The sequence below is a fragment of the Epinephelus fuscoguttatus genome, linkage group LG22, assembly GCF_011397635.1.
Source record: "Epinephelus fuscoguttatus linkage group LG22, E.fuscoguttatus.final_Chr_v1".
In the NCBI taxonomy this organism is placed as follows: domain Eukaryota; kingdom Metazoa; phylum Chordata; class Actinopteri; order Perciformes; family Serranidae; genus Epinephelus; species Epinephelus fuscoguttatus.
In genome coordinates this window covers 26583095-26608184 of record NC_064773.1, presented here as the reverse complement: position 1 = coordinate 26608184, position 25090 = coordinate 26583095, and the positions used below count along the sequence as shown (strand labels likewise).

At 40.0% G+C, this 25090-nt stretch overlaps 1 protein-coding gene across 6 annotated transcripts; it reads left to right on the top strand.

Annotated features, from left to right (window-relative positions):
- Window positions 1-271: 271 nt before the first annotated feature.
- On the top strand, window positions 272-13580 carry il15ra (interleukin 15 receptor subunit alpha). Of its 6 annotated transcripts, none has more exons than XM_049566717.1 (8): window positions 272-503; window positions 1678-1884; window positions 4674-4721; window positions 4837-4884; window positions 10209-10331; window positions 12385-12489; window positions 12579-12669; window positions 12851-13580. In XM_049566717.1, the coding sequence occupies exons 1-8, from the start codon at window positions 425-427 to the stop codon at window positions 12930-12932; spliced, it is 783 nt and encodes a 260-aa protein (XP_049422674.1). In that variant the 5' UTR covers window positions 272-424; the 3' UTR covers window positions 12933-13580. The 6 variants fall into 6 exon arrangements, with proteins under 6 accessions (XP_049422674.1, XP_049422675.1, XP_049422672.1 ...); XM_049566718.1 differs by having other exon boundaries at window positions 273-503; window positions 10212-10331; XM_049566715.1 differs by having other exon boundaries at window positions 273-503; window positions 12382-12489.
- The last annotated feature ends 11510 nt before the right edge of the window (window positions 13581-25090 follow it).

Below are 25090 nucleotides of genomic sequence, written 5' to 3'. Positions count from 1 at the left end.
GGCTGGATGACTGTCGTCACCACTGTACTACACTTTAATGTACTCTCCTCTCCACCGCACCATGACAACACTCGAGCGTAATGCTTTTTACTGTCTGTGCCGCCGTGTAATATGACATAACATGTACGGATGTGTATTGTTCGTCTGACATAAACAAATGCATGACTGTTGCCCATGTGAGCGTGGTTTTGTTGCGGAACTACAAACATGGCGTCCACAGCGAGCAAGCACAAGTGAGCAAGTTCACCACTTGATCCACGATGATCCGCCCATTTATTTGCATTACTGAGAGTAGTGACGGTGAAAGCGAAAGTCGGGGGCAGAAGTGAGACAGCAGCTGGACGTGTTGCAGTGAACATGAACCTTCCCGGCCGCGGTGAAGCCTACCTGGCGAACATGTTTTAAGTCTCCTCAGAGCTGTCAGATGGATCTGTGTTCCCCATTAATCTCTGTCTGCGCTATCATGATCAGTCTGCTTGGAGCTGCGCTTCTGTCCAATGGCGGTAAGTGACAAATACATTACCCCACTTTACACATGAGATTTAGTTCATAAATCCCTTTAAATAATAATCGCTTTTACTCTAGTAGGTGTATGCTGTGGATATGTGGTCCAAACCAGGGCACTGCAAATAGCAAAAAAAAAAAAAAAAATTATTATTCTACTGTATGTTATTATTTTAACTTTCTCTTTCACAGCCACTACCGTCTGGTGTTATTTGTACAGTCAGTGAATGCAGCTGTGATTAAAAAACAAAACAAACACATTAAAAAATATTATATCAGTACGATTAAAACACACAGGTTGTAAAAAAAATAAATACACCTGCGCGCATGTAAAAACTCACACATTTGAAGAAATTAAGACCAGTTATGCATCTGAGGGACACAATTTCTTTCCTTTTCATTTCCTTCTCATCTACAGTGGATAAGCACATACATCATTTTCAGATTCAGCTCTGCACCATGAACAGAGTTTGAAGTGAGACATACTCTGTCTACATGTGTTACTGATTAATCTAGGCATGTATTATAGCCTATACACTACCAGTGTCGCGGTGAAGCAAATAAACTCTATATCGTGCGTTGAATTGCTTTAGGGAAAATGGCATACTGCCAACAGGACTCATTCACAACTGATGCACCCACACACATGAGTTTTTGTGGGTCTTCTAATTATATATATATATATATATTAATTAAAAAAAGTCAGCAAAACTTAACTTCATAGTTGGCTTACAGAGTATTTATAACATTTCAGTAGCATAGTAATTAACAGTTGAACAGTTCTGCTTTATTCTATGAATAAGAGAGAGCAATAAGATATTATCTTTAGACTAAACTGAACAATTCATGAATATAACGACATGTTCTCATAATAATTGAGTTAAACTTCCCTACACAGCATAGGTTGAGTGAAAAGTTCAACTAAATTATTCTGAGATAATGTAGTGAATTGTCAAATATACATCTACAGACAAAGCGAAGCAGTTGAATCTCAACTAACAGAGTGCTGAAATGTTACAAACACTCTATAAATTATCTGCAGGTGGGCTATCCAAATTAAGTGTTACCTTAAATTTTCGGTGAATTCTTATAATTTTTTCTTGTTGCTATCTCTGTGTGGATCTCTGCATCCATATTGTAATTTTGCCACATGATGTTTTTCTTTTCTTTCAGACCAAAACAATTGTCAGTGTCCAGAAATCCCTCTCATAGATCTAACAGAGCCACCAGGGACCTGCTTCTCAGTAAACAGCCCTTTTCGCTACAAATGTATAGAAGGATACACAAGGGAGGCGGGAACATCAAATCTCATCAGATGCAAGCAAAGTGACAGTGGTTCTCTACAGTGGCTCCCGTCCCCACCCACCCTCAAGTGTATACGTAAGATTGATTTTTTTTTTTTTTTTTTTTTTTTTTTGTCTTTTCACTTTCAAATTGCCATCACTGTCACTCCTGGTTCTAGCATTATGGATTACTGCAGTTCTGCATGTGGTTTGTGTAAGAGGTGTTGCTGTACTCCAGCAGAAGCTGTTGCTCAACTGCTGTGGTTAGGCACAGTCAATGTCAGACACCAGATACCATCTCTCTATTTCAGTCATTTTAAATGCATTTAAACGTGGAAAACTAGAAAGTAAAATGAGTGTTATATCGCAATATTGTTGTCAAAGTGTGAAAGTTTTTGTGTAGTGTTATTATGTCATAAAAACATCATAGTGTGTGAACTTTTTCTGTGTGGCTGGAAATCATAAGCAGGCTCCCCAGTTTACAACTTTGAGAGTCGCTGATATGAGGTTTTTATTTCACATCGCTCTAATGAGTGTAAGGCTGAATTTATACTTCTGCGCTGAATTGAGGCCATACCTACAGCGTAGGCTCTGCAACAATGTAGAGCCTACACTGTAACCTACACCGTAGCCTGACGTGCACCTCCCTGGAAATGTAACTCCAAGTTGCGGCGTCGCAGACCTTATGTCTATTTTTGTAAGCTGACACCATTTCCCTCAGCGGAAACAAAGCTTTTATTTACTTTAATTTTAACAGATAAGAAAAAATAAATTGTGAAGATAATAAAGCCTCCACAAAAATAACATTTTAAGTCTTGTTGTGTGTGATATTTCCCTCAGGCATTTGTACTTCGGGATTTATCCTGGCTTCATATGAGCAAAGGAAATCTCCGCTAGTTGCCAGCCAATTTATACAATGTAAAATGCCATAATAACGTTAGCATGTTATATTTGTTCGGAAAACGTGTTAAGTTTAAGACAGTTGTTTTGTCGGTGAATCTCGTGAGTTGTAATGGAGCCAAATTTTGTAATGTTACCTTTGTTAAATGTTGCTCAACATTGTCCCTGGCTTCATATGAGCAGAGGTAAAGTTAGCTGGCCACCAGGCTAATTTATACAATGTTAAAATGCAATAGGCTTGTGCTAATAACATTAGCATGTTGTATTTGTGGGGAAAATGTGTCCAGCAAAAGAGTGTTTGTCTGTGAATGCTGCGAGTTACAGTGAAGCTGTTTTGTGTACTGGTGTTTGAAATTGTCGCTTTTATGCCATGTTTAATGTGTGTTTTGAAGGTGTAACTGCAGAGTGACACAGACACATCATCGCACATGTATAAATGCTCACAACAGCGTAGGTGACGTGTAGGCTCCGGCATAGGGTCTGCTGCACAAGTATAAATCCCAAGACACACTGCAGAGAGACAGAGCCATTTTGTCATGTGGCAGTGTAAACTGAGAACACTGATTTTTACGTGTTCCACTCCAACTTGTGAAACTGGTGTGTACGCCAAAGAAAACACAAGTGTGCCTGCCTATAGGGTTGTATGACAGTGATACTGTGGGTCAAGGTGATCCGATCTGAACATGTAAATAGATTTGAGGTTCGATATCTGTTTTACTGAATCTGATTTCAGAATCAAATCCAAAATGTAAGCAGCTGTTATAATTAAACCCTCAAGATCAATAACATCAACAAAATTATGTCATAAAGGAGCACTGGGAGAAATGTTGGATCAGCGACACGCTTGTCAGCACTAAGTAAGACTCTGCTGTCACACTTCTGTGGCAAAGGTTGTCATTTCACACAGATGTCTTATACACCTACACATCTGCCTGCCTTTGAGGAAATGCAGTAAAATTCATTCATACGGAGTGTGTAACTTGGTGGAAAGGAGGGAGGGAGTACGTACTGTGTAAGGATTAATACTGACTCATCTGCATGTCACAATTTTCTTGGGTGCAACTCAGATTTTTATTAAATGTAAGAGAACATGTTTTTATTGGTCAGGTATGCTGTTGTTAACAGTAAGCTGTGCAGCCCAACGGAGGCAATACAAAATTTTTACTGGTGTATTTTGTAAGAAGCTGAAGTTATGTGCCCTCACATATCTGGATTTTAGTTATTTTTTCACATCATGCTGATCAGATAAAATCTGTGGTTTGCTTCATGTGGCGAGCAAAGTGTCAGACAGTGCCGTTCCAATTCAGTTTAAACATGAGTGAAATGCATCCGGCATGCCTCAAAATGAAATGGATAAACACAAACAAGAAATGCAATGAGTGCAAAAAGTAAAGGGAAATAGTTTTGGTTTCTCTGCTGAGGTCTAGTTTCCAAATCCAAATTTTTACATTACCTATAGGCCGCCATACGTTCTCTACACTCTTGGAAAGGGAGGGGAGAGCGGAGGGGTATTCAGTTGGTTGCAATCTGCCACCTCTTCCCTAGATACCACTAAATCCTGCATACTGTTCCCTTAAATAAATGCCTTGGTGGTTGGAGTTTCTGGAAGATAGTTGCACGTTCTGCCTAATTAATACATTTTTATTTTGGGAAGTCTAAAGTTTGGGACATTTGAGACAAAAAGCAGTATTTCATCAGCATACAGTTTGAGGCACTTACAGCAGCAGTCTAGAAACTACCAATTAATAATAGAAAGCCTATGTTTTAAACTAGGGCTATTTCATTCACAGGCAAGAGATGCCATCAAGTTGCATTGTGGTAAGAGAGTAGGAAGTATAGTTTTTTTGAGGTTGACCCTTACTAGGTCTTGCAACTTTTTTTTTAAGCAAATTTATCCAGTTTTTGCTTTAAGACAGTGTTTATTTGTATTAACTGTCAAGTTTGGGATGATGAACAAACTGTTCAACTTCGTATTTGTTGTTTCAGGTGATCCAAAGAGGACCACAACACAACGACCAACCATCATAATAACAGGTAAGTGTAAGGTTTAATACAAAACTCTTCAATACTTGTACACAGGAAAGTTTTAATATGAATTGGAGAGACGTTTTTGTTTCACATGTGTGATTTATGATGTTTGATTTTGCAGAGGGTTATACTGATATTCCCCTTGACTCCACCAGTACCACCACAGTCAGTGAGTTCTGTGTTTGCAAATACCACAATTACACTAATATACTAATAATAAATAAATACCAATGATGACACTAAAAAACTCTGTCATTCACAATTTTTGTTAGTTGTGATCGTAGTAGCGGCAGTAGTGAGAGTGTTGGTAATGATTAGAAGCAGCATTAGTAGTGGTAGTCAAGGTAGTGGTACAAATATCACTAGTAGTTGTACTGGTAGCTTAAAAGCTGTGGTAGGCAGGCATCTGACAAAGGTAGCTCTAAGCCCCTCCCACCTAAAGACCATAGGCATATGCACATGCTTCATACAGTAACCTGTTATATTGTAGAGATGTGCACACAGTATTCGCTCAGGCCCTCATGCCCCGCTTTCTTGTTCTCTGTTTATTAGAGCACAAATTAGACAAGAATCAGCGAGCTAGCACTCTGCGGTCTCAATGCCTCGCTTCCCACCACTGTGGACTGCTTCTCTGAGAGGATAGTGGGCAGCACTAAACGGACCTTTGGTCAGCGACTGTAGCAGCTCAAGTTTGGCCAGTCCCCCAGCGCAGGGTCTAACTTGTGTAACAGTAGCAACAGAAAGTTTGCTGATCCGACGGGGACTTGGGATTGTCCAGCCCCCTGGCGCTGGGTTTCCACTAGCTGGATTCAGGTTGCTGCAGCCGCTTACTAGGGGTCCACCTCTGGAGCTGCTGCCTGCTCTCCTCCTGATGAGGTGGTCTTTAGCAGCAGGGAGTGAGGCAGAGGACATACTTTGAGTCAAGGCTCTAGCTAACGTAAGCTAAATAAACGCAAACTTGAAGCCGCAGCTGTAACCTCTGGCTCCAGTTTGCAGAAGGCTAAACGATTAGCTACATTTTCTCTCAATTTCTGAAACATTTGCCGATATTGACACGTTTTATTTCATTTATTGTCAGACTCCCTTTTAGACTCTCTTTTAATAAGTCCATCATACTTTTTTGGGGTTGCTTTGTAGTGTAGACAGTTGTTGCCAATGGTGTATTAGCAACTTTCTCAGCAGGATTCTCAGCCATTGAATTAGGTTTTCACCATCTGAAGAGATGCTCATGCTCATCTGAATTTGTAGAACAGTAAGAATGCCCTCTCTCTGAAATGACCTGTGATTGGCCAACGTCTCCTGTCACAAGCTAGATTTTCTAAATCCTGAAACAGAGCCAGGAGGATGTGCAGATGTCTAGTTTTCGCTCAGTCCACTTGAATTACTATATACTCAGAGTTTATTATGGGATTAGCAAAATAAACTGCCCACCCCAGCTTTAATGTAAAGGTAACAGCAGCATTAATGGTTGTAGAATTACTACTAGTAGAGTACTAAAACATCAAAAACACCAACCCAAGGAAAATCTGTGTTACTTAAAATAAAAGTCCAACATGTAAGCGTATGACGACGTGTCAAGAGAAGAATGATTGTGTGCCGGCGATGTGAACTGTTTTACAGCTGTGACTAATTGTTGTCATCAAATTATGATGAACCTGGGCACGTAGATACCTGTTATTAGGAGTCGTGATGTGTGTTCTTGCCATGCCAGAACCTTTGACTTGTCCCAACAGGAGAAGGTTCAATAAAAGTGATGATGTTCCATCAAGAAATCCTCATCACTTAAATGAAATTGAGCCGTTATTAATGTCATTAAATACACTGATGTTTTGCAAGTCAAGATGTCCACCCTGAAAATGGTCTATTGAAACATAACTGCTCAAACTAATTTAACTCACTGCTAATGAGCGTTTCTTCCCAGAGCCTTTTTAGTGGAATTCTGCAATGATTGTATTATACTGACAGCATTTACTCATGGTACAGTAGTGGTAAGAAATACTATAAAGCTGCCCTTATCTATATTTTCATGTAGTGGAGCAATTAGCTGCTAAAGAGACAGATATTCCTCTCAATGTTTGGTGGAGACCTTAACAGAGCTAAAAAGAGGTTTTATGTTGGAAATGTACAGTATGGGTCACCAGTATCTAGAAACTGCCGAATGCCAACTTGCATATGTTGGCAAATTTGCATCAAAAAGCATAATTCCGATATGGACAATATTTCAGCAACTGCTTGGCTGATTTGGACATTATTGGAATGGATTTGGGGGTAGTGAAGACGTTGAATTCATTTATGACATTTCAAAATGGCTGCTGAAACCAGTAATGGCCATATCTCAACTCCTGGTGGTGAAATTTGAGTCCGTTTAGAAGTTTAAGAGGATCAGCTGTGGACATTACCAAGTTTGGGTGAGACAAGAAGGAAGGCAAGAAGGAAGGAGAGGAAGTCATCATGTCTATCTTTGATGCCAGTCCCACTGCTTCTCCTGCCCTGTTAGATATCATCAGCTGTAGATGCAAAGCTGTGTTAAGGTTATGTACAGCAGCAAAGGGCAGACTTTGGACATGCCCACAGCTGTGGGCATGTCCAAAGTCCAGTCCGGGGCCCATCGTGGCCTGTGGACTGATTTTTAAACAGCCAGTGGCTTGTCTTTCAAAATATATTATATGTGGCCCACTACACAATATTGGTCAATTAAGCAAGATCACTTCGAATTTTTCCCTTCCCCTCAAAACAGCAGGACTATTACAGAGTTGGTAGATATGCACCAAGCAGGAAGTATGACAGCAGAACTAATGCTCTTTCATAAACAGATGGTAAACATGCAAATGAACTGTTACCTAGCTGCAATCATTTCCTGCCAGGTAGCAAACATGACCACAGCAAAGAAGCGTAAAGTTTACAGCAAGAGCTGCCGCTTTCAGGAGCAGTGAAGAGGATACTTTTTCACTGAAAGATAAAACTGTTGTGTCGTTTTTGTATGTTTTCTCAACCCATATGATGCATGGAGCAGCTGCCCCCCCCCCCCACCAGATATTTTCACATGATTTAATCTGGCCTCCATTCAAAATGGTTTGGGCACCACTGAGCTAGTGCTTCTGCAGAGGCTATGATAGGACATGTTGCAACCCGCTCACACACTCATAGCAAGAAGAGCAAGATGACAAGAATGTAGAGTCTGAAGGAGCAGATGAAAACAGAGCATATGATAAGGATGAGGCTGATGCTGAAGATATGTTGTGTAACTGGGACACAGTCTTTTAATTTTAAGTATGCTTGTGTTTGAAACCTGCTCCAGAACTCGTGATTTCTACCAGTAAAACATTCCTTAGATGTATTGAATTTCTCTTTTTAGTTATCTGTCCTAATCAATTCAGTGTCCACTAAAACTTATGAAGTGACTCAGATTTCATCAAAATCAGCCCACTGGGAGTTGAGACATGGCCGCTTTTGGTCTCAACAGCCATTTTGAATTTTGAGAATGTCAGAAATTGAATCAACATCTCCAGTAAGCCCCATGACCACTCAAATATTGTACAAAATCTGCCAAGCAGTTGTTGAAATAATGTCCATATACAGTAATTGATGCAAATTCTGCAAATTTCCCAACATTTGAAAGTTACTATCAGGCACTTGGGAACCCATACTGTGTCTTTCTCAGATAAAACTTTGGGGTGCTCAACATTTCTGGGTCAACGTTGCTAGCAAGTAGACTATCTGAAAGGCTGAAATTCTGTTTTCTCTGATTTGAGGTATAGTAAAGAGCACAATGTCATTTTGCACGAGGTGATTTTGCCAAGTAGGGCACGCTCCTGGATCAACATCCCACATTGTGTTCCTGGACCAACATTGTGATCAGTGAATCACGGCCCTCTGACATAACCAGTGTGCTGGTCCTGTGCTTCTTTCAAAATTCCTAGGTTTCCAAATTGAAGTTAGTACAATTAAAATAAATCCCCAGTATCACTGAACAAAAACCTTCTCAGCTACTGCAGGGTTAGCGAGTTAGCTTGCTAACTAGGCTGGCTACGCTCATGAGTAAACATGCCAATAGACGAGACTATTGGCGCATTAGCTTGCTAACAAGGTAGCTACGTATGCTAACAAGTAAGCTTGCCAGTAGGCTAGAATGTTAGCAAGTTTGCTTGCTAAGTAGGTAGGCTATGCTAACAAGTAAGCTGCTAACAAAGAGTCAGGATTCAGGAGCGTATATATGTTTCCAGGGTTCTATGTTTCTTGGGTTCTATGTTCCCCACTTAACCCTGCAAAAAAGGTTGTATGTTCCTCGCTTACACAAAAAGGGTTCTATGTTTCCCGCTTGGTTGAGTGGGCAACATAGAACCCGGGAAACATAGAACCTTTTTTGTGTAAGCGGGGAACATAGAACCTTTTTTGTAGGGTCAAGTGGGGAACATAGAACCCGGGAAACATAGAACCCTGGAAACATAGGGATGACCCCTGTTCAATTGTACACACTTAAATTTGGAAAACTAGCTTAGCGCTGAAGAAGCACAGGTGATGTCAGAGGGCTGTGATTGATTGATGCAATGTTGGTCCTGGAATGTGATGTGGGATGTTGATCCAGGAGCATCTCCTACTTGGCAAAATCACGTTGTGCATGGTGAAGAATTCAGGACATAGCAAGTTTTATTATCATTTGGGGCTCAAATTGAAGCTTATGACATTTTCATGGGAAGCTGGTAAGTTTTCTAAATACAATTGATGCAGTGACATTCATCATTAAGTGCTGGAAAATCATAATTTTTATGAGAATTTATGAAACACAGTAACTTTTTTGTCTTTTTGGGTATGGTGTGAGTTATATTTTGAAACTGAATGGCAGTAAGCCCTTATTGTGCTACTTCTCCATTTGTTTCAGGACATTTTCAGCCAGCTCATTCTGCTGCCTCCAAGTGGCCAAAAAATCTGTTAATAGTGCTTTAAGAAGCCCAAATATCCAAAACTTGTGTTGGTGGAAGTAGTAGTAAAGGTATCAGTTATACTAATATCAATAGTAGCAGTAAAGTAGACTCGTTAGCTTTTGTGATGTGGATATGCAGTAGCAGCAGAAATGTTGTAGATGTAGCACTGGTGCTATTAGAGGAAGTATTAACCGCAGTTGTAACAGTAATACCAAACTGTGAAAAACTAACACATAACCTTGCATGTTTTTTCTTTTTTTAATATTAAGTGCATGACATATTATATTAGAGCAAATAGCATGACCAATGTGTGTGATGCACTTGTGGAAAATTGTTTACTTACAGCACTTATAAACCACAGTCAATTGTGCATGAGTAAAGACATCCGCACTGGAACTCCCCAAATCACAGTATGCTTTGTTTTGTTCAACAGTAGTTTTACGAATAGTAGTGAGGGTAGAAGAAGCAACAGTGTAGTAACAGAGGAGGTATTTGTAGTAGAAGTAGTATTAGCAGTTGGACATGCCGTCTCTTAGCGTTATCAGTAGCAGTAAATGTCATTTCTCATCAGCAGCAGGGTCCACCAGCCAACGGACGACCCAGAGTGTAAGCCCCTCAGCTTCAGCGACTACAGAGACAGACAGCACAGAACCAACCTCACCTGGTCTGTGGACCCCGTCAGATCACTCACTAGGTGAATAACTTATGGTTATGCATGTATACTGATAGCAGTATACTGATAGCAGTATGTTGCTTATAAGTGATACGATATGCATCAGGTCAGATGATTTTATTGGCTACTTCCAAAGAATCACACCAGGGACTGGATCTGTTAAATGTTTATGAAATGGTCTTAAATGGTATACTTCCCCTACAAAATGACCATTTGAATATCAATTACTTACTGTAGGTTACCGTAAACTGGTGAAAAAAACTCCATGGTGAAGAGAAAGTCCAAAAAAGGCAAACATTCTTGAACTTAAGTCATTGGGGACTATACCTCAAAACAACTCTCACAAAATGTATGCAGTATAATCCAAGTCTCATTTATCCAGTCAAATGCTTTGTACTTCATACACATGTGTTTTTCCCTAAACCGTACAATATGAAACACTTCTGCCCACGAGTAGTCTGCATTTAAAGTACGCATGAGCACCCCCGTGCATGGGCTCCGCTTGAGCAGAATTCAAATGCACCTATGTGCCCAGGCAAACTACTCAGCCATGTATAAGATTTGCATGTGCATGCACGTGTTTGGGACGTACTGAGCATTCGACTGGATAAATGAGACTTGGATGACACTGCAGGAGTTGTGTGAGAGTTTGTAAACGCACATTTTGATGTAGTTTTGCTGTTGTTAAATGCAGCCATTGTTTACTTCAATTCATCAAGAATGGTTGCATTTTTTGGATTCTCCGCTCACCATGGATGCATGCGAAAAAAACATGGTTAGTCATTGTGTGAATGGAATATTCCTTTAAGCTTCATACACACCTTGTCATGATTAAGATTACCATTAGTCGTATCCGATATTATGTATTAAATGTATGGACACTTATTTAAGATTTTTCCCCTATAACCCTAATATCTACAGTATATATGCTATTTGGGATATTCTAATTAATAGTCTCAAATGAGTTTAAGATGGATATAGTAATATTTTTTAAGTAATAACCATCAGTGAAGGCTCTATAAAATGGTTGTATTTCAGTCAATTATATACCTTGTGATGTATATAATTATTTCTAAGACAGACACATTTAATAAAAGTTTGGCAGGTTGAGAAACCGAGAAATAGTTCAATTTGTAATTTTGTCATTTAATATCTTTTTAAAACTCACCAGAGGGCGGCACGGTGGTGTGGTGGTTAGCACTGTCGCCTCACAGCAAGAGGGTTGCCGGTTCGATCCCGGGTGTGGAGCCCTTCTGTGCAGAGTTTGCATGTTCTCCCCGTGTCAGCGTGGGTTCTCTCTGGGCACTCCGGCTTCCTCCCACAGTCCAAAAACATGCAGTTTGGGGACTAGGTTAATTGATAACTCTAAATTGTCCATAGGTGTGAATGTTAGTGTGAATGGTTGTCTGTCTCTATGTGTCAGCCCTGCGATAGTCTGGCGACCTGTCCAGGGTGTACCCTGCCTCTCGCCCGATGTCAGCTGGGATAGGCTCCAGCCCCCCGCGACCCTCAAGAGGATGAAGCGGTTAGAAGATGAATGAATGAATGAATGAAACTCACCAGACTTCTTGTTTAACTGTAGCTAATATCTAATAATTATTGCACTTTCATAATCAATATAGAGTTGGATTCAGCAGAATCATGCTGAATCCATCATGTTTTGAACATTTTTGTGTTGTACAGGACAGAGAATGGGACCAACGACGCGACCAACATTTTACTCAGCTTTAGTCATGATCAAATCTTCCCCATATTTATTCAACTGATTCCACTGTCACTCTCCTTGAGAGTGTTTAGCTTTGTGTGTGGTTGTTTCAGTGTGGTCCATCTTTTCTTCTTCAAGCTCACATAAATCTGTCAAATGATCAAAACAGCACATATACAGAACCAGTTGTTTTAAACCATGGGTTTTAAAAGGATAAAAAGCAGCACATAGAACCCGGATGCTTTCGGGCATCTTATATGATCAGTCATTCTTTATGAGCAGCTCGCACTGCCTTAATGTGCCAATGCAAAACTGTTCATGAAAAACTGACCTATAGAGAGATCTTACTCATTTGTTCTTTCTCAGCAGGGAAGGTACATGGTAGGACAGAGACCCAAACAACGCAGCAGACATCATCAGCCTCAACCACCACTGAGCCTTTGAACAGTGAAAGCAATCTTCAGATAGCCCGCAGTAAGCCTCCACACTGATATCAATCAAAGTCAAACTGATTATGTAGCATTTGTTGCCTTTCATGTTGACCATTTCCCTCTTATTGGCAGAGCTTGGCAGCACAACAACAGCGTTGATCAGCTGTGCGTCATTGGTAATCGTCTGTGCTTTGATCGGAATCGGCTTCTTTTGTTACAGGAGGTAAGTTAGAGAAAAGCAAGGGTTTGACTGAAAAAGTGATTTGTATATGTGGAATTAATTCACAGCACACTCTCTTTCACTCCATAAGATAACTAAATTTGAATGTTTATCCATCAGAGATCACCATTGCGAAATTCCAATGATCCCACATGATGCCATCACTGTTTCCTTTATACCTTAGGAGGTTAAAAAACGACATCCCACCGCAGACAGCAGAAGAACGGATACCCATGAATTGCGCTCCACCAGAGCAGGTGTCGTAGAGTTTGGTGACCTGCTGCTGACACACAGAGCAGCGACAGAGCCGTACCAGAGCTCGTGAGATCATCCCCAAGCACTGAAGAAAGTGACAATCTGTTTGATGTTCTATGGGCATTACCAGAAAGAATAATAGCTGGCTTGATATGGCATTTGTTGTTTGCATATTCCCACAAGGATGAACTCATAACCCTTTACTAAGCTAATCTCAACCAAATGCGTGAAATGCACATAAGGAACTTTGATTTTGAAGGGCCATCGGTAGCGTAGTGGAAGGGGCGGCACCCCATGTACAGAGACGATGCCTCACTGCAGCGGTTGCAGGTTCGACTCTGGCTTGCGACCATTTCATTCTGTCCTGTACATTAAAGGCAAATTTTCATTTTGAAGTCCCTGTGATCGTCTGGTGCTACAACAGGCAGTGCTTTTTTTCTGCCCTTGTAGGATATGTTTTTTTATGTTTTTATTGTCATCAAATCCTATGAAAATACCAAAAACCAACAATGAAATAATCCTTCCATTAACCGGCGATTTCCAACAGTTTGTATACAGTAGTCTATTCTTCTTTGCAAGAGAAATTGGGAAATAAAATGTGGAACACACCACCTGTTATAGTTCAAACAGGATTATGTGATCATACCTCTGCAAACTCTCTGACAGCCATCTCAAAATATTGTTGTCTTTTTTTCCTTTTCAACCGAGCATGCTAGCAGTTAGCTTGCTGTAGCTCCATGTTAAGTGAATATATGTGATGTTTCCCTGCTAATCCTCCACTCGTTTGTGTTAACGATGCATTTTACACATTTTTTTAACTTCTGATTTATTAAAAACTGTTCTGAGTGAAACATGATGCTCAATTTAGCAGCAGACTTCAGTAATAATAATATAAAGTAGTAGTAAAAGAAATTACTTTTGGCATTCATTTTTTATATGATATATGGTAAATGGTAAACCTGCATTTGTATAGCGCCTTTCTAGTCATCCGACCACTCAAAGCGCTTTTTACACTATGAGTCACATTCACACATTCTCACACACACACACACACACACACACACACACACACATCGATTGGTGGATGACCCACTCTACCTCTGAGCCATAGCCACCCATATAAAGGAAATTCGGTAAATCAGTAGCACATTCTCAGCCCTAATGACTAAATACATATTTCAAGGTATGTTGTAGTGTTGTAATGTCGGTTGAGAATGAAGTCAGACGGGGAAAGACAGGAATGTCATGTACTGACGTTGAGTGACGGACCTGTCAGTCTGTTAAAAAATAAATCAGTATTTGCTAAACTGAAGGCAAATTTCTTTCTAAAAGAACCAACGTTGGCGGTAAGCCACCAAGAGTAGCCACTGTGACCAACCACAGGCAGTCTCTGGGACTAACTAGCTTATTGCTATTTCCGCTATTTCACACAGGACGTTGTGCACATAATCATTTCTACAGTTGTGCCCTCAGGAGTAAGGTGGATAGTCCAAATAGTGTAGTATAGTGCAGAACAAAATACTGGCTTAAGAAGAACTGTCTCACCGTTGGGCTCTTTGTTGATATTGAGTTACAGATATTGGAACAGATGACCTACTCCACACGACCCCAAAATTGTGTTGTATTCTGCCAGTGATACAGGTCTTTCAAAATTATTGCAAGAGTTTCATTTCATCATTGGTGGTCACACATCGAGTGGGTGTATTGGTGTGGGAGCACTCTGCCTGAAAATTTTAGCATCAGATATTTAATTTCCTGCATTCTGATAAAATGTTCTCATGCCTTTTCTGTACCAATTTACAGTGTTAATGTCTTCAATTATGTCAACATGTAAGTCTGCAGCTTTCATGTTTTTATTGCAGGGGTGGGGGAGTGGTTGGGGGTCCAAATGCACATTTTAAATATTAAAATTTAAAACTATGGATGTACTTTGTATGTTATTTTAAATTGCCTTTATTTACTGACTATTCCATAAACATGTATTTGTTTGCTTTGTTGTTTCTCATTCGCTTGTTGCCCTTGTAATGCGAAATATGTTAATGAATTAAAAAGTTAAAAAAAGGAAAACAGCAGTGCCCAGCCGGTTCAGGGACAAGTTTTTCAAGATTCATATTTCCTGTATGAAGTAATGAGGTTTGGGCGGCCTGCCACAGACAGCGGGGTGGGGATGGTGGGGGCGGGGGACAGGAATGAGTTGATTCCCGGAAATGAGTCGGCATTTTATCTCTTCCCTCAACTTGAAGTCAATGGGGTTCTAGTTAGATGCCTGAAATGAGGTCTGTGCCATACACAGGCTCAAGAGACTTTCATGCTTTGTTCTACAACATAAAATACATCAGTAAAAACCCCACTCATGAATTTTGAAGCATTTATGTGGCTTAAAAAAGGTGGTTGCAAACAAGTGGCTACATGAGACGACAAAACGGCATCATGCTGAGCACAGCTTTACAGCCTTCATGTGGTAGTGATGTTAAGTCATATGACCATGGTGTCCTAACATTAGCTTTTTACTTCTATAGATTGCATTTAGGGTATCATAAATTTGTTGACAACAGCAATAGCCCAAAACCCAACGGAAAAATCTCATAGCCTTCTTTGTAAGATTATTTTTGGGGCTTTTTGCCTTTATTGGATAGGACAGATCAAGCTTAAAGGGGGAAGAGAGAGGATGGCATACAGCAAAGGGCCTCAGGCTGGAAACGACCCTGCAGGTGCTAAGGCACGGGCATTGTCTTAGCACATGGGATGCCTGCTTCACCCACTAAGCCACCAGAACATAACTGAAACTTCTACAGTGTGCCAAGAACTATAGTGGTCAATGCACACATCATGCAGCCCTATCACGAGCCAGTTTGATTTGTCCATTCTTGACTACCGTAGAACAATAAAGATGACTCAGTGGAAGAGGACCATGGATGGCCTGTCCCATTCATTCCCATAAAAGTTGCTCAGTGGCACAAGAAGCCAATGATCGACTTCTACGAGCCAAGCTGACTACTTCCAGTTTAGCATTTTGCTAACTTAAATGGGGATAAAATGATTCAATCATGCAGCTCCTCTGGACTTTCCAAATGCTATCGGACTGATTGTTTTACATTGAAACGGTCATTTTGTGAGGGTTGTGACACTAAAAAAAAACATATCCACTGATGTACAGACATCTCACAATGTAAGTCTATGGGAATAAAAAGTTTTATTTGGATTAATTCCACCATTTGGCCACTATGAAAGCTGGTCTCAAAGCCTGGCACAATACCTGAAGAGGACCCACTCCGTATGTATAAACGGGTCATTCTAAGGTAACTAAAACACAGCTCTTGTTTTCAGGTGATTATAAACCAATGACCATTTCTATACCATTTCTGCCGATAGATGCCCCTAAACTAGGGATGTCAGTTTCAGTGAATTTTGCTTTCGATAGCTGAACACACATTAACCATTAGCAAACTGGTAATTTTTTAATAAAGGAAAAAATAAATAAATAAAATGACATGAACTACACCAGGTCTTTCCTTTTAGTGTGAGGATTTATTAACTCAGTGATTTTTAGCACCCAATTTCAAAACCCTTACCACTTAGAGATGGTAAAATTTTAATGTTTTGTGTCATAAATGTCTCCTTTTTTTTTTAAACCTATCAACAGTTAACCTTTGACATCCCTACTCTAAATCCTAGACACTGGACCTTCATAAAGTGTTTACACAGGAAGTGAAAAGACTGATATTTTCTATGAGGTGGCAACAGATTCAAGTCCACCATTTGTCGGCAGTTAGTCTGAGTGGGCGGAAGTTTGCTGCAGAGATCAGCCTCTCATTGGTTGGAACGAGCCAGAAGTCCCGCCCTACCACCTCCGGTTGTGTAGCAGTTTTCAACAGTTTTCAACACGTCCTTTACTAACTTTTGCGGTGTTTGATCTTGCGGGGATGTAGCCATTTTTCTGCCATGGTTCGTATCCTGTAGGTGATATTTTTGTGGGCGTGTTACACCAAAACCTGTTTCCCCCGGGCAATATTTTTGCAAGCACACCGTTGCTGTGGCACCGCCCAGAACGATTGTGATTGGTTGAAAGAAGTACAAGCAGCCGGGGCGTTTTTTTTCTCCAATCTCACAGTGAGAGGCCCTGTCCAAATACCTGCACTTGCGCCCTGAGGTCTTCCCTGAAGTGCACTTGCCAAAAGTGCAGTTAGGGGCGTAAGTGCGCAAGGGATCGACGCTGTTTAAAAAGGAGAACTGGGACAGTTGTGTACACATCACTCCCTTTTGGGTCCAGCTGGTCCGTCTCCTAGGAGACGAAACATGGCGTTAGAGGAAATAACGTTGTTCGCAGCACTGCTGCTGCAAATGATAAATAGATACAATCAGCGAATGATGAGGAGGATTAGGAGCCGCAGGAGAAGGCGGCATCTACATCAGATCCAAGTACTGATGCTGATGCCCAACCAACAGGTAAATTAAATTAAATTTTACTCTTGAATTTACCTGTTAATAATGTGCATATTAGCTGTAACATCTTTTTTTACTCTACCGTTAACGTAGCCTAGATTACTGTTATTACTATTAAAAAGTTTTTTGCTTGGATAAATTGTGATATAAAATAAACTATAAAGACATAGGGTAATAAAATAATAATAATTAAAGACACAATCAAAACTGTAAAGTGATGTGGACTGTTATACAAACCTCCAGTCAACTGTAAACTGTATATTATTTCATTATTAACGCCCTGTCATGTATTATTAAGTCCACACAGCGTGTTGTTTGACGTTATGTTCCTCTAACGGTTGTTGTCAGTCGGAGTTAACGGCTCGCGGACACGTCAGTTACCGTTTGAAGATGGTGAGTTGTACCGACCAGGTGCAGTGTTACGGCGTCACGACACTCCGGAGGATTCTGGGTAAAATCCTTCAGGGAAGTGAGGTCTGATGCGCACTTTCAGAAGGGGTGTATTAAGGGCGCAGGTTTGCACCCCTTGATAACAACAGAACACAATTTGGACACCCTACGAACTTGCGCCCCTTAGCGGGAGTGCGCAACTGAGGGGCACATGGGCACAAGTGCGGGTATTTGGACAGGGCCAGAGTCGGCCCAGCCAGATCTTTCTTTTCTTGAGAAAGGTCTGGTGAGCGAGACTAGTCGGCAGTAGCCTACAGCTAAAAATAAATGCAGCAAAGAACAACCAAAATGAATCTTTAAAAAAAGTAATAATAATATTGTTGCAACCACTTCTTTTATTAATTTTTCGCCTCCTGATTTGGAAAGGTCAGCAGGCTATAGCTAAGTAGCTACCCATAGAGTTAAAGCCTAGCATGACTAGCTGTAAACTAAGCTAGGCTAATCAGCAAACAAAGCTAACTGTGGCTCTGTCATGTTTCTTCAGTTAGTAGCTGAGTGTTAGGCTTCATAATATGGTCTCTCTTTTTTTTTTTTCTTAAACAAAGCTTGGGTGACATTGTTTAACCAGAAATGTAACTGTTTGTCAAGCTAGCTGTTGTTGTTGTTGTTGTTTAGCTGCGGCGCCTGTTAGCCTTTTGTGTGTCCATACCTGTCTCTTTGAAGGGACAGTCCACGGGAGCGTACCTATGTTCCCCGGGTCCTATGTTCCCTGCTTTGTATGGGACCGGGGAACATAGAACCCTTTTTAATAATAAGGGTTCTATGTTCCCCGCTTTTCCCCAAAAGGACCCGGGGAACATAGGCCCTTTTTTTTAAAAAAGGGTCCTAACCCCTAACCCTAACCCCTTTTTCTCAAAAGGGTCCTATGTTCCCCGGTCCCATACAAACATATTTCCTTTTGGGGAAAGCGGGGAACATAGAACCCGGGGAATATAGGGATGACCCCCAGTCCACTCACATCATAAAAGACATATTTCATCTCGTAAGAACCGGGAATAGCCATACATATAGTTTATTGTATCTCCTGAGGTTTGGAGATATCCAGCTCTGACACTTTTACTGCCACTACAGTGCAATGGGGATTAATGGATATTTGTTTTTGCTGCGAGGCCATTTTGAAAACTCAACAGCAAGGTGTCTTTCTGTGAAACATAATGACATGCTGGTGTAAAAATACTGCAATAAACAATGAATAACTTATAAACTGTCCCCAGGATGTTAAAAAAAACATACCTCTGCAACTTCTCAGGAAAATTATCAAGAAGATGATGTCTAATAGCTGTTCAACTTATGGCGCAAATAAAAAGAAGAACCTTCTCCGCCTGTGGTTGGTCTGATGTCAGTCTCCAAACCAGGCTGTTAGTGGTTTGTTCCTACACCGTTCAAGTAATGGCTTTTACTTGCATGACAAATTTCACTGTAGGCGGAAGTTAACACCCGCACAAACCTCATCAGCCACCCCACTTCCCCAATTAAAATCTAAATGACTCACTCAGTTTGTTCTGGATACTGTCTTCCACTGAAACTGCCTCTTTATGAAGTCATGGTGTAAGTGTGTACTCCAGTAGCAATATTTGGCTAGTAACAACTATCTGGGTGTAGTATAGATATCCTGTATGATGCCTGGAAAGCTTTAATATGACACGGTAAAATATTACTCAGTATATATACAGTCAGGTCCATAATTATTTGGACAATGATACAGTTGTCGTCATTTTGGCTCTGTGCACCACCACAATGGGTTTTAAATGAAACAATGAATACCTGCTTAAAGTGCAGACTCTCAGCTTTCATTTAAGGCTTTTTTCAAAAATGTAGAATGAACCGTGTAGGAATTACAACCATTTCTTCACACAGTCCCCCAACTTTAAGGGCTCATAAGTATTTGGACAAACTAACATAATCATCAATTAAACAGTCAGGTTTAATACATGGTTGCAAATCCTTTACAGTCAATGACTGCCTGAAGTGTTGGACACATAGGCATCATCAGATGCTGGGTTTCTTCCCTGGTGATGCTCTGCCAGCCCTTTACTGCAGCCGTCTGCACTTCCTGCTTGTGTTTTGGGTGTTTTGCCCTCAGTTTTGGTTTCAGCAAGAGAAACGCATGCTCAGTTGGATTCAGGTCAGATGATATGACTTGGCCATTGCAGAACATTCCTCTTCTTTGCCTTAAAAATGTCTTTGGTTGCTTTTGCAGTATGCTTCAGGTCATTGTCCATCTGCACTGTGAAGCATCGTCCAATGAGTTTTGAAGCATTTGGTTGAATCTGAGCAGATAATGTAGCCCCAAACACTTCAGCTTTCATCCTGCTGCTCTTGTCAGCAGTCACATCATCAATAAATACAAGAGAACCAGTTCCACTGGCAGCCATACATGGCCATGACATAACAGTACCTCCACCATGCTTCACTGATGAGGTGGTGTGCTTTGGATCATGAGCAGTTCCTTCCCTTCTTCCTTCTCTTGTCTTGCCATCTGGTAGTTGATCTTTGTTTTATCTGTCCATAGTATGCTGTTCCACAACTGTACAGGCTTTTTAGATGGTTTTTGACAAACTCTAATCTGGCCTTCCATTTTTAAGGCTAACCAATGGTTTGCATCTTGTGATAAACCCTCTGTATTTATTCTAGTGAAGTCTTGTCTTGCTTACAAGAGCAGCAGGATGAAAGCTGAAGTGTTTGGGGCACCATTATCTGCTCAGATTCAACTAAATGCTTCAAAACTCATTGGACAATGACCTGAAGCATACTGCAAAAGCAACCAAAGACATTTTTAAGGCAAAGAAGTGGAATGTTCTGCAATGGCCAAGTCATATCATCTGACCTGAATCCAACTGAGCATGTGTTTCTCTTGCTGAAACCAAAACTGAGGGCAAAACACCCAAAACACAAGCAGGAAGTGCAGACGGCTGCAGTAAAGGGCTGGCAGAGCATCACCAGGGAAGAAACCCAGCATCTGATGATGCCTATGTGTCCAACACTTCAGGCAGTCATTGACTGTAAAGGATTTGCAACCAAGTATTAAAACTGACTGTTTAATTGATGATTATGTTAGTTTGTCCAAATACTTATGAGCCCTTAAAGTTGGGGGACTGTGTGAAGAAATGGTTGTCATTCCTACACGGTTCATACTACATTTTTGAAAAAAGCCTTAAATGAAAGCTGAGAGTCTGCACTTTAAGCAGATATTCATTGTTTCATTTAAAGCCCATTGTGGTGGTGTACAGAGCCAAAATGACGACAACTGTATCATTGTCCAAATAATTATGGGCCTGACTGTATAGATATATATATATACATATATATATACATATATATATATATATATATATATATATATATATATATATATATATATATATATATATATACACATACAGTGGTGGAAAAAAGTTTTCGGACACCCCATGCATTTGTGAAATATTGCATTAAGAATCACTCTTAGGTCTTCAGGTGCAATTTCTTTTAGTACAGTCACAGCCAAAATACTAAATAAATCCTAAAAAAAGCCATTAAAAACTTAAAATTGATTGGTTCCATTAAAAATACATAAAAAATTTTGAGTATTGGGTCATTTTGGTACCAGTGATGAAGCAGGCAAAACCGCCGAATGACATCACAGGAGCTTCAGCAGCAGTGGTCAAACCAAACGGGTGTCCAGTGTTCCACCTGCACTGTATGTGGCCGACTTTTAGATCATGGCTTAAGGTCCTACAAGGCTATCAAGAAGCCCCTGATCAATGAGAGACAGAGGTTAGCCCGGCGTCGTTGGGCCCAGGCACACAAGAACTGGACAGCCAGGAATTGGAAGATTTTGTGGTCAGATGAGTCCAGTTTCCAGCTTTATCTTCCTCCTGCTAATGTGAGGGTACGCAGAAGACCAGGCGAAGCATTATCTCCAGCATGTACAGTACCTACTGTCAAGCATGGTGGAGGCAGTATCATGGTTTGGGGATGCATGAGTGCTGCTGGTGTTGGTCATCTCACTGTCTGTGATGGCACATTGAACTCTACCAAGTATTGTACCATTCTCGAAACCCACACGCTCCCTTCTGCATGTGCACTGTTCCGTCGAAGTAAAAACTGGATGTTTCAACAAGATAATGCCCCTTGCCACACATCCAAGGCCAGTAGAACTTGGCTGCAGGAGCACAGTATCCAGGTCTTAGAGTGGCCAGCTCAATCCCCGGACATGAGCCCCATTGAAAATCTGTGGTGGATTATCAAAAGGTCTGTTTCAAAGTATAAACCAAAGAATTTAGAAGAATTAAAAGCAGTAATTCAGGAAGAATGGGACAAGATTACCCCTCAGCAGTGTGAAAGGCTCGTGGGGAACATGCCAGCCAGGATTAGAGCTCTACTACGTGCCAATGGCAGGACTACTAAATATTAATTTGATGATGTGATGGTTTATTTATTTTTTGTTCAGTTTTGACCACATTCTCTGTTATTTGTTGACTCTGATACCGACAATGTTGAGAACTGACATATTGAAACTGTCAAGAATTTAGTTTTGTTAGTTTTTCTTGTAAACAATAAACAAAAAAATATAATTTGTATTTGTTTGTATCTGTCTAATGCAGCCACACCTTTTGAAACACAAAAAAGATTTTTCCACAAATATTTCATGATAATATTTGAGACTGTGTAAAATTTTAAGGGTGTCCGAAAACTTTTTTCCACCATTGTATATGTATATATATATATATATATATATATATATATATATATATATATATATATATAAATCAAATTTATGGACAATTGAATGTTTAATAGTATAAAATGAAAAAAATCATCTTTTTCCATTGGTGCTGTTCTGTGCTCTCCATTTTCATGCTAATAAAAGTTTTATGATGATGAGTGTGCAAAGACCATCATCCACACAATTTCTTCTGAAACCTCAGTTGTGACAGACTGTGTGTCAGCAGTTTATTTAGGCAGCGTTTCCTCATCCTCGGTTAAAATCCACTGATAGAACTTTGTTTCTAAGCTCTCGTCATTTTTCTTGTCGCTCTCCACTGTCAGTTTGTGTGATAAATCTTAAAGGGGAGACACCCCAGGTGAATGGGGTAGAACTTTTAACTATGAAACTTCCCCAGTGTACTACAGGTTTATTGAAATTTTGTTTAAATATGCAAACGAGGCATTATTTAATTAAATATGCACCCATTGGCATAAATTGCTACAACAGAAATTTGGTATTTACAAAGCTTCCGCGTGACGAGAGAAAATTCTTAGAATTGTGATGTTTTCTTATAATTTCCCCTTAAAATTAAGACTAGATCCCGTTAAAGATAAAAGTTATTCACAGAGCATCTTAGACCTCAAAAGAGCTCCTAAGGTGAAAAACTGTTAGGAGCAGGGATGACTTTAAAGAGGCTTAAGAGTTTCTTAATCAGAGGAGAAAATGATGGAAAGAGGTCAGAGAAATATTCGTGAGTGAGTGAGTAAATGAAATGCTGCAGATTAGATCAGATCAAGGGGGAATACTATGTGTGGATCATCTCATTAGGGATACACACACATTTCCCACCTACAGTTTATCGCCAGAAATGAAATGATCACAACACTGAGATATTTGGAAAACTGGAAAGATGCAACACTACAGCAGCAATGACTTGGATCTGTCTCAACCTTCCATCAGCAGTGATCACATTAACAATGAGATCACTTTCAGGGTCAGCAGTTAATTTCATTTCCACTGAGTGTCCACACCTTGCAAGCTCACAAAAGGGCATGTCTGTGACAACCAATCACAACAGTAAAACAATGCATCACACCTAGCAACAGGGTCAACCACACCTGCTCACTAAGTTAAAAGTATCTGTCCCTTCCTTCTGTCCCCTAGTTGCTCTGTCGATGTATTAGAGTGAAAGCAATTCTAAAGAGGAATTTTTTCTCTTTTTATCACTCAAAATACTGCCAACAGTTATTACAAGAATCCATTTTCACTTTCTCTTGGGAATAAAATGTTATTTTAAGCAGGCTATGAATGGTATGTGAACAAACCCCTCGGTAAAAACCCAGAAGGGACATTATAGTGCTTGAGAAAAATGCCTTTAAAAGATATGTTTTGTAAAATGTCATACAATTTTAGACCAAAAAATGAGACACTACTGGTGGATTAAGTAAAAAAATAACTAATGGACATCACAATGAAACTTTTTTCGTATTAAAAGTATTTTTTTTTTTTTAAATTTTGTCTTTAAATGTGCAAATGAAGCATTATCTGATTCAGTATGGGCTTTTTCATTTCCAGAACAGATATCTGAAGTAACCACCTACATGTAAATGTGTAATTTGGCCGTTTTCTTCCCACTTCTCTGAAAGAGGATGTGGAAGCAAAAAAGCCCAGAATCTCAAACATGACCAGTGCATGACATCACATGGTGTCTCCTCTTAAAAAAAAAAAAAAAAAAAAGACATTCGTTCTGTGAATGTCGGACTTGACATAATCAGTGACTATATATAGCTGCTGATAGATTAAGCTTTCAAGTCTAAACTAGAGTATGTAGACACATTGTGCAAGAGTAACATCATTTTTTTCCCCCTCCAGTGTTGGGCATTTCCTCTGGAAGTTTTATGACTTCTCTAGTTCCAGATGTGAACTTGAGTAATACAATAACACTTGCAAGTCATCATTTCCTGTTAGATGATCCTGTCACTCTTTTGTAGAATGAAACTCCCAGCTGGTTGTGTTCAACAGTGCAGATTGACTCCTCATCAAAATAAAATCATAACAATGTGACAGAGAATTTGTATAAGAGACGATATTTTTTTAGGGTCAAACACTTCGCTCAGGATAAACAAATCTCCCTGTTAGCTTTGGGTCACTAAAAGAAAAAGAGGACTTTGTATTCTAATACTTACTCAATATTTAATATTTCATTCTCTCTCCCATCTTGTGTGCTGAAAAGCTTTTGTGGTGTTGTGCCATTAGTTGAAATGCTGTTTGACTGAGTTCTAAAGGAAATGACAATGATTGGTAACAGCTGTTTGTCAGGAAGAACTTAAAAAGGAATTCAGTAAATCCCAGTGCAGCCGTTGCTGTGTTCCTCTGCCTTACACACAGTGTGGAGTATGATCTCTAAAACCAAAACTACTGCCAACTTGTACTATCCTTCAAATATCAATAGATTATTTACTAATGCAATTACAATGAAATAAAAGTTAGGTTTTATCTTGTCAGCTACTTTTGAAGTCATAATTAACACATTTTAAACTTCAACCGACTTCAAGATCTGATTAAAAAATAAAGACACTGACAAAA